Source organism: Phaseolus vulgaris, chromosome 8 (assembly GCF_000499845.2).
Source record: "Phaseolus vulgaris cultivar G19833 chromosome 8, P. vulgaris v2.0, whole genome shotgun sequence".
Classification (NCBI taxonomy): domain Eukaryota; kingdom Viridiplantae; phylum Streptophyta; class Magnoliopsida; order Fabales; family Fabaceae; genus Phaseolus; species Phaseolus vulgaris.
In genome coordinates this window covers 18,315,490-18,325,953 of record NC_023752.2, presented here as the reverse complement: position 1 = coordinate 18,325,953, position 10,464 = coordinate 18,315,490, and the positions used below count along the sequence as shown (strand labels likewise).

The following is a 10,464-nucleotide window of genomic DNA, read 5'->3' as shown; positions in this document are numbered from 1 at the left end:
TCCTTTCGTCTCGTTCTTCTAACGCTGCATACCTTCACTTGGGCGACGCCTTCTCAGGGCAACGCCCTTATCTAGGCGGCGCCTTCTTTCTGGGCGACGCCAGACCTAGGCGACGCCTTCTTACTTGGCGACGCCATGGCCTAGGCGGCGCATCACATAATCTTCAAACAAGGAAAGATAAAGGCTGAAAACCAAGGCACTTCTTTTGTCAACTGGTTTTAACATTTATTAGGGCGACCTCATTAAAAAACCCCGGAAAGGGAAAAAGAGCGTCCCCTTCAACTAAATTGTTACATTCTGCTTACATAAGTCAACTGAAATAAAATTTTAAGTTGGCCGCATTCCAACTGCGCGGATAGGGCCTCCATCTAAAGTCTCCAGGTTGTACGAACCGTTGCCCTTAGCCTCAGTAACTCTGAAGGGCCCGGTCCACTTGGGAGACAGCTTATTCTCCAACTCGTAAGGGTGAGCTTTCCTCATCACTAGGTCGCCCACCTGAAACTGTCGTGGCTTTACTTTAGAGCTATATTGTCGCTCCACTCTTCTCTTCATCGCTTCAGCTTTTATTCTAGCTTCTTCCCTGGCCTCTTCTAGCAGATCCAGGTTTACCCGCCTCTCCTCATTAGATTCCTCCACCACAAAGCTTTGGAAACGCGGTGAGCTTTCGTGTATTTCTACTGGAATCATCGCGTCCGACCCGTACACCAAACTGAAAGGCGTCTCCATAGTGAAGGATTGGGGCGTGGTGTGGTATGCCCATATAATCCTTGGCACCTCTTCCGCCCACGCCCCTTTGGCCTTCTCTAACCTTCTTTTTAACCCCCTCAGAAGGACTCTGTTTGCTGAATCTACTTGCCCATTGGTCTGGGGGTGTTCAACCGACGCGAACACTTGCTTGATTCCCACTTCAGCGCACAGATTTCTCAACTGCTGACTGGCAAACTGGGTCCCATTGTCAGATATCAGGCGCCTAGGTACGCCAAAGCGACACACAATGTTTCTCCACACGAAATGTTGTACCTTATGCGCGGTGATTTGTGCCACGAGCTCCGCCTCTATCCACTTAGTGAAGTATTCGATGGCGACGATCAGATACTTCATCTGCCTGATTGCTAGCGGGAAAGGGCCCAAGATGTCAATTCCCCATGTATGGAAAGGCCACGGGCTGTATATGGACCGCAACTCTTCTGGTGGCGCCTTGGGCCAGTCGGCGTGCTTTTGACATTGCTTACACCGCTGGGCGTGCCGTGCGCAATCCTCTTTCACCGTTGGCCAGAAAAACCCTGCGCGTATTACCTTGGAGGCCAAGGACCTCCCTCCTACATGGCTTCCGCAGATGCCTTCATGTAGCTCCACCATTATCCTGGTGCACTCATCGCCACTGACGCATGTTAGGATAGGGTGAGTGAAACCGTGTCTGAACAGCACCCTATCCACCAAGGTATACCTTGCGGCATTTCTTTTGATTTTCTTACCCTCTTCAGGGTCCACTGGAAGAGCCCCATCCGCCAGGTATCGTTTATAGGGCGTCATCCAGGTGTCTCCTTGGACAGGACACAGACCTGCATCCGCTCTTCCTCAGACACACCCGCGTATATACTGATGCGGGGCGCCCTCTGCGTATCTTGGGTCAAAGAGGAGTGACTCCTCGGCCTTCCCCTTGATGCATAAATCTGGAGGACATCCACCCTGTTGTCTTCCACGAATCGACGCGGAGCCTTGAGGGTCTCCTGGATCACTGTCCTCTGTCTACCCCCCTTGCCTGAGCTGGCCAGCTTTGCGAGCAGGTCAGCTCTGGCATTCTGCTCCCTCAGGACGTGTATCAACTCAAGAGCGTTGAACGCCCCTCTCAACAACTGGACGTATTTTAGATATGCCGCCATCTGTGGGTCCTTCGCCTGGAACTCACCCGACACCTGCCCCGTAATCAACTGGGAGTCGCTCTTCACTAGGAGATTCTGTGCGCCCATCTCCTTGGCCAAGAGCATTCCTGCAATCAGGGCTTCATATTCTGCTTGATTGTTACTTGCCTTAAAGGCAAAACGCAAGGCCTGCTCGATCAGTATGCCGTCGGGTCCTTCCAGCACTATTCCCGCACCACTCCCTTGTTGGTTTGAGGAGCCATCAACCGAGAGCAGCCACTGTGAACTCGCTTCCACCTCTTGCTCACCTCCGGGCGAAAGTTCTGCTACAAAATCCGCGTACACCTGCCCTTTGATGGATCCTCTAGGCTCGTACTGTATGTCGAATTTTGACAGTTCCACTGCCCAGCGTACCATTCTTCCTGCCACATCGGGCTTCTGCAGCACCTTCTGTATAGGGAGGTTGGTCATTACCACCACCGTAAAACTGTGGAAGTAATGACGGAGCCTCCTAGCCGAGAACACTACCGCCAGCGCCGCCTTCTCCAGTGCTTGGTACCTTGTCTCAGCTCCCTGTAAGGCCTTGCTTACAAAGTAGATGGGCTTCTGACTCTGGTCCTGCTCTTGGACCAACACAGAACTGATGGCCCTATCTGTCACAGTAAAATACAACCGGAGGGGCACGCCCGTTACCGGTTTGCAGAGAACTGGAGGCGTCGCCAGGTAATCCTTCAGCTTAACGAAAGCCGCTTCGCATTCCTCAGTCCATGCAAAGCGACTGTTTCTCTTGAGGCACTGGAAGTACGGGTGCCCCTTTTCTCCTCCGGCGGAAACAAACCTCGAGAGCGCCGCCATCCGCCCTGTCAGCTGTTGAACCTCCTTTATCGATGTCGGACTCCGCATGGCGATAATAGCCGCACATTTGTCGGGGTTCGCCTCTATTCCCCTCTCGGTGAGCAGAAAACCCAAGAATTTACCGGCCTCTACCCCGAAAACACACTTCTCGGGGTTCAACTTGAGGCGGTATTTGGATATTGTGTTGAACAACTCCTCCAAGTCTGCCATGTGCTGCACCCTGTCCTGCGACGCCACCACCATGTCGTCTACATAAGCGTATACGTTCCTCCCAAGCATTGGCGCCAGGACCTTGTCCATTAACCTCTGGTACGTGGCGCCCGCATTTTTGAGCCCGAAGGGCATCACCTTGTAGCAATAACTGCATGTTTCAGTCATGAACGCAGTCTTGCTCTCGTCTCTGGGGTGCATCTTGATTTGGTTATACCCTGAGAAGGCGTCCAGGAAGCTTAACACCTTGCTGCCAGACGCACTGTCCACTAGGGCGTCGATGCTGGGCAACGGATAGGAATCCTTTGGGCACGCCTTGTTCAGGTCCGTGAAGTCAACGCACATTCTCCACTTTCCGCTCGCCTTTTTCACCAAGACGACGTTGGCGAGCCACTCAGGGTACTGAATCTCCCTAATGTGGCCAGCACTCAGCAGCTTCTGCGTTTCATCTTTCACCACCTGTTGTCGCTCCTCATTGAACTTCCTCCTTCTCTGACGCACGGGGTGGACCGTGGCGTCCATGCTGAGGTGGTGACACAGGAAATCGGGGTCGATGCCCGGCATATCCGAAGCGGACCATGCGAAGGCATCCAGGTGGCGCAAAATCACTTTTGCCACCCCTTCCTGTTCTTCTAGACTTAGCGAGCTTCCTAACTTGAAAGCTTTGCCGCCAATCTCCCTTTCTAGGGTGTTAGCTGCAGGTTGCTCCCTATTATCATCTTCGGCGGGTGCCGCTTCTTCTACGGGCGCCGCTTCTTCGGGGGCACCCCTCTTCCACGGGCGCCTCCTCCATTGGCACATCTGCTTCGGGCATCGCCCTTTCTGCTATGGCCTCTTCAAGCGTCAGCCCAGCGGGCGTCGCCTCAATCATCATTGCGTCCGCGCTCGGCGGACGTTCGTACACCATGAAAACGCCTCTGTTCGTCTTCAGGCTGTTTTCGTAGCATTTCCTCGCCTCCTCTTGGTCTGATCTGATTACTATCACCCGACCGCTGAGGTCTGGTAGCTTCATCTTCATGTGACGGGTGGAGGACACTGCGCTTAACCGGTTTAACGCCGGCCTGCCCAGCAAAATATTGTAGGCAGAATTAGCGTTCACGACGAGGTACCGGATACTCTCGGTGCGGGAGGCCTCTCCGTCTGTGAACGTAGTCCTCAACTCCAGGTACCCCCGGACTTCTACCTGGTTATCCCCGAACCCATACAAACATCCCGTATAGGGACTCAGCAGATCGGGGGACAACCGTAATTTGTTGAAGGTCGACAGAAACATGACGTCTGCCGAACTTCCTTGATCAACAAGCACTCTGTGAACCTTCCTTCCGGCCGTGACAACGGAGATGACAACGGGATCGTTGTCGTGGGGTACCACATCTCGGAGGTCTCGTCGTGTGAACACGATATCTGACTCCCATGGCTCCCCTGAGAGCCTCTCTTCAACTGAATTTACCCCCCTCGTGTATTTCTTCCGCTGGGAGGCGGTGGGCCCTCCGCCAGAGAAACCTCCAGCAATGGTATGGACCTCGCCAAGTACTGGCATCTCGTGCGCTGGCTCATCTGCCGGCGACGGCAAGGTGGCAGTCGTTGGGGAATCTGCGACATAATCTTTCAAAAACCCAGTCCTTACCAGCTCATCTAGCTGGTAGCCCAACGACAGGCAATTGTCAATTTGGTGCCCAAAAGCCTCGTGGAATTCGCACCAAGAGTCTTTACGGGGCCCTAACACCTTGTCGGTCTTCGCCGGTCGCCTCAGCCTCTCAGCTATGTTGGGCACGGCAATCAAATCCTTCAACTCAACCACGAAGTTGTACCTCGTCGGTCTTGCTCTTTCTCTGGCGGGGCGCTCGCCTCCTGCTGGGCCCCGAGGCTGGGGCTTTCTGGCCTCGTAGGGGCGTCTCGCCTCTGACTTCTTTCTCCCCGTCGAGGTCTCATTGACTCTGACGGGTTGAACTCGCGTTGGTCCCCTCGGGCGTGGGGGTACGGCGCTGGTGCGCTTCACACATACCTCCCCTTCCGAATCAATGTGCTCTACCGCCCTACACCGTAATTCGGCAAAGGTCCTAGGGCGATTGCGGATAATAGATTCTCCAAAGGGGCCAGGGCATACGCCTTTCACAAATGCGTACACGATCATAGGCTCCTCTGTTGTACCAACCTGGGCCCCGAAGCGATTGATATACTCCTTCAGGGTCTCCCCCTGATATTGCTTCACATCAAACAGGTCGTAGGAGACCGGCGGCGGGGCCTTGTTGGCTAAGTATTGTTCTCTGAATAACCGCGACAACTGGCGGAAAGATGTGATATGGCCCTCGGGGAGGCTAATGAACCAGTCCATAGCCATCCCGGTCAGGGTGCTCATGAAGAGCTTGCACTTGGCAGCATCAGAACCGCCTATCAAGACCATCTGTGTGTGAAATGCAGCAAGGTGCGTCTCTGGGTCCTCCATCCCAGTGAAGATTACCTTGGGCCCCGCGAACGTGTTCGGGATCGCTGCATCTAGGATCTCCTGCGAGAAAGGAGTGGAAAACTCCCTTGGTGGGGAATGGTTCTCCGTCTCGTCCTGCCCAGGCCGCCTCCGATCGTTTCTCAGGCCCTGGCGCAACTCCTCATTCACATGGTGGAGCTCTTCGTTGCGCTCATGCGAGGCGTCAAGGTCTGCCTGCATGCGCTCTTGCTCCATCTTCGAATCCGCCATGTCCTGCTGCAGCCCCCTCATTATTTCCAGGTCCTGCTGCATGGATAGGTCCGTTGGGGCTGCGCGCGCTGCTCTTCGTCTGGTGGGGGCCATTGTCACTTCAACCTCCTTCAACGTTACTGTAACTTGGTAAATTATTCTCGAACTTGTGATGGGACTGATGTTTTATATCAGCCCCACGGTGGGCGCCAAATGTTCCGTCCGGTTGACCGGGACGTCTTCGTGCACGACCTCAACAGTCAGCTGGGGACTCCTTCCCGCTGGTTGCCCGTGGATTCCTGCAAAAAAGAGGACAAAGAGGCGCCCTAGCGGCCGTGTGCACTCCGACGCTCAAGTCAGCCAGCAAGAAACACCAAAAACTGTCCACCCACGTCTCTAAGCACCGCGTATGGCACTCTGGGGGTGGTAAAAGAAACTGTGTATATGTGTGTGTGTTGTCTCCTTCAGGCAAAAATCTTCTCCGGTCACTTGTACGTAACCCTAAAGCACAGGCAAGCAACCAAAGAGTTTCTCGTAAATTTGCCAAAGGTTCCAACCCTTTTTCCGACATCCTCAGCGCTATTTAAACTGCCCCAGCATTTAAAGCGCCTTAAAGCGCTTTTAACTCGAACGTAACGCACTCATTAAAGCGCTTAATTACGAAACGTAGCGCATTTAAGACGTTGAAACGCTTGGGAGCCATAATAGTACCTGAATGCTGAAAAGGGAAACTGTATTGAATATCTTTAATTACCTGGCACCTGACTAGAGGGTGTTTCTATTCCGGCATTGCTGTCGTACACGTGGAGGGCCTCACGACGCCATGACCCCATCTGGGGGCGTTTCTGCCCATCTGGGGACGTTTCTACGTGTGGGTCCTCCTGCTTGGGAGTGCTACTGCGCTAGGGGTGGCTTTTTGGGTGCCAACTCATGCCCCCAAGTATCTAGCCACTTACTCTGAGAGCATATCTGCCTTCCTCTCACACCCTGCACCCGGTTATCCTGGGGCGTGACCTTCCTCTTGGGTCGTATCTGTCCCGAAGGCGTCTCTGGGGCGGCAGGGGTACTTCGCGAGTCAGGCTGCCCTTTACTGGTACTATCACTATGGCCTTGAAGCCACCTTTTCCTTCTCTTTATCACTTTCCCGAGATATCGGGAACTGAGGCTTTCCCCCGACGTCGCTCCCTCCATGGTCTTTCCTACCCATGGGTATCGGGGAACCACACCGTGATTGCCTTGCTTTTACACTGTTTGATCTGGCGACGCCCTCACCTGAGCGACGCCTTCACCTAGGCGACGCCTTCACCTAGGCGACGCCTTGCCTTAGCGACGCCTTGTCCTGCCTTGGCGACTCTTCCTCTTGGCGTCTCTACACCTAGGCGACACCTTGAGTTGACTTTGACCTTCCAGTCGTTGACTTTGACCTTGACTTAGTCAACGCCCTGATACGGGACGGTACATGATATAGCTGCCTGGGACTGTTTATTTTCCTCATATCTCTTGTATTCTCTTTCACATTTCTCTATTTTTGTTCCCCCTCCCCCCTTTCTGAACTTCTCGCGTGGGTAGGGATTCTCGTAGGGTTTTCGTTTTTCCCCCTTTTCTGACCTTATTTGCTAAACCTTTTCTCTTCTTCATTCTTCAGTCTCTTCACCAATGGCTCGTACTAAAATAACAGCCAATCCTCCACCCCTCAGTGTTAACTATAATGACCTTTACTCGTGGGCTCCAGTCGAACTGCTCGACGAATGCTCAAGCTTAGTATCCACTAAAGCTTGGAGGGACCACGTGGGGGAGCCATGTACCTACGACCATCGTGCATTCGGGAAGAGGTACGATGATGATATTGCAGTGTTCCCTTGCACTCTAGGGGAACCTGTTTGTGGGGACGAGCGGGCCAATAACGGGGTCCCCTTCTTCTATTTCTACCAAGTCGTTTTTAAGTGTATCGGGATGCGTCTGCCCTTCTCCCGATTTGAGAGGGAGTTGTTGACGGAGATTAACATCGCCCCAGCCCAACTACACCCAAATGGCTGGGCGTTCGTCAAGGCCTTTGGTGTTTTGTGCGGCTTCTTCGGGTGCACACCTTCCGTAGACATCTTCTTACACTTCTTTGAAGTGAAGAAACAGGGGAAGAGTCTCTGGGTGAGCCTCAGCAATATCCCTGGAAGGGTCCTTCTCTCTCTCTTCCAACAATCCTTCAAGGGGTGGAAGGGCAAATTCTTCAAAATTTGCTGCTCTGATTACGACCCTTCTGCCCTTGACGGTTTTCCCCTGTACTGGGTGAATGAGGTCAAGACCATGAAGTCCAAGTTGCTGGACGAATTGCCCTCGAACGATCGAGAGGCTTGCAAGATCTTGACCAGTGTGGGGGCCTTCGACACCGCCACCCTGATAAGCCTGGAGTTCAATGCCGATGCTTTAGAAAAATACATAAGTATGAACGTCTTTCCCTATGACTTTTTGGCCTTTGCTCTCACTGGATCTTTGCTTGATGCATGATTTTCCTGCTTCTTTGTGTTTTACTTTGTCCAGTGCCTAACTTCTGCAATGTTTGCCTTCTTGGTGTAGGTTCTAAAATGGATCGGCAATGCCGGTTGCAATTAGCCCAAGTGCTGAAGTCCAAAGATGGGGCCTTGGCGTCTCCACCCTCAACCTCTTCTGCACCTTCATCTTCTTCTAACCCCCAACCTCCACCTGCAACATCACCAACGAATCCAACAAGCCCAGCTTCTCCCCGTCCACTTCCAAGTTCTCCACCTCCCATCGCAGCCGTGCCTTTCGCTCTGGTTGAGGCGGGTGCTTCCTCAGCCCCCCTTGACAAGGGCAAGCGGGTGGTGGAGGTTGTTTCTGATGATGAGGACTCTGCTGAGGGGCAAGTCTTCAAACGACAAAGAACCCAACATGCCCCTCAGATGGTCACCTCCGCTACTTCCTCTTCTCATGGGGCGGAGTCCTTAAGGGAGGATCCACCGAGTGCCACTTCCCCTCCCCAATCAGTGCATCAGGAGAGGGGGTTTGAAGCTGAACCCGTGAACGTTCTTCCCCCTGCCCCAGAACTCCCTCTTCCCATGCAGGAGTCATTAAGGGGATTTCTGAGACTGGGATCTGCTAGTAGCCAAGCTGAAGAGCCTCAGAGGGAGAGCATGTACTATTACATAGGCCTTTTCATGTCTTGTGCCTACACTTGGCACAAACAGTCCAGGGCCAAGACCGCCCAAGCTTCTGCCTTCCAAGCTCTAGAGAAGGAAGTTTCTTCTCTGAAAGAGGGGCAGGAGAAGCTCAAAGAGGAGAAAGAGAGGTTGGCTGCCCACTGGGGGCATCAAGAGGGTGCCTACAAAGAGTCCCTGAGGGTGGCACAAAAGGCAAGGGAGGAGGCCAACAAACGGCTGCACGAGGTGGCTCAATCCCAGGCAGGGCTTCTTAATGAGGTGGTCCCTCTTCGCACAAAGATCGCGGACCTTGAGGAAGGAGGGCATGCCTTTCTACTTGGGGGCCTTCTTGGCGGTGGCCCTTGAATGGCGCGCCCAGGCCAGAAATGCTGTCCTGCAAGCTCAAACCCTCCAGGCCTTGGAAACAAGGGTAACTGCCCTGGAGGAGGAAAAGAAAACTCTGGGACGCCAGAACGAAGCTTACCAGACCTCCCTGAAGCAGGTGCAAGAGTCCAAAGCAGAGGCTGAGGGACAACTGGCAGAGGCGTTGGAGCTCCAGACCGACTTCTATGCTCGGGAAGTCGCCCTCAAAGTTCAGGTGACGAGCCTTCAAAACATAGTCGAAGCTTATGAAAAAGTTCAAAAGGACTTGAAGGCCCGCTGCTGTGAACAAACTGGCGCAATGGAGCGGATGGAAGGGGAAAGGGCGTCCCAGACCCAAGCTATGGGCCTTCTCCGGGCGGACTACGACAAACTGCAAGTCGAGGTCAACCGACTCCGCGTGGAGAAGGAGGCTTTGGAGAAGCAGGTGGCCTCCGGGGACACCGTCATTGGAGAACTTGAGAAGGACAAAAAGACCCTCATCCAGGAGATGGCGGGCACTTTCGAGGAGGGATTCCAGGAAGCTCTGGCTCAAGCAGTCTGCATGAACCCGGGGATCGACATTTCCAGCTGCGATTCCACTCACCACATTGTTGACGGAAAGGTCGTGCCTCTGGAGATAGACGATTGAGCCGCCACCCTCGATCATCAGTCCATTCCTTTATACTTGTTTTAACTTTCTTTGATAAACTTGTAATTCTTTGAATCGTCTGCACTCTTGCTACAACTCTGGGATTTTGTATGATTACTTTCATGTCCTCGCGACATAAAATTCTGCCTGTGTGATTTTATTCTCATCCTTTGCCTTCGCGTGCTTCGGTTGTTTTGCTTGTATTATACTCGCTTCTTTCACTTCGTTGGGCGGCCTTGTATGCCCGGGAAAGGTCACGCGCCAATGCCCACGCCCATGGAGAGGCTCACCTAATGGAGCCGTATCGTCCACGGGGTGTCTCTAACACCCAAACGGTCCTTCCCTTGATCCTTAACGCCCGACGCCCACGCCTAAGGAGAGGCTTGCTACAGCAGCGCCGTATCGTCCTCGGGTGTCTGAAACGCCGAGTGCTTTGGGGGGGGGGTCGTTCCCTCCATGGTCTTTCCTTCCCATAGGTATCGGGGAACGCCCTGCCAGTGATTCGCTGGCGTTTTGGCGGTCTCGTCTCCCTCCACAGTCTTTCCTACCTGTGGGTATCGGGGAGGCGACGCCAGTAACTAACTTTGCCCTTTTCGACTTCGTCTCCCTCCACAATCTTTCCTACCTGTGGGTATCGGGGAGGCAACCTCGCTGATTTTTTGGTTGGCGACGCCCGCGACGTCTTACGCTGGCGTCGCC

General features: G+C 53.6%; 1 protein-coding gene across 1 annotated transcript; it reads left to right on the top strand.

Annotated features, from left to right (window-relative positions):
- The first annotated feature begins 8,180 nt into the window (after positions 1-8,180).
- On the top strand, positions 8,181-9,765 carry LOC137824691 (uncharacterized). Its single transcript, XM_068630361.1, has 2 exons — positions 8,181-9,032; positions 9,169-9,765. Exons 1-2 carry the CDS (start codon positions 8,181-8,183, stop codon positions 9,763-9,765), a joined length of 1,449 nt encoding a protein of 482 aa, XP_068486462.1.
- The last annotated feature ends 699 nt before the right edge of the window (positions 9,766-10,464 follow it).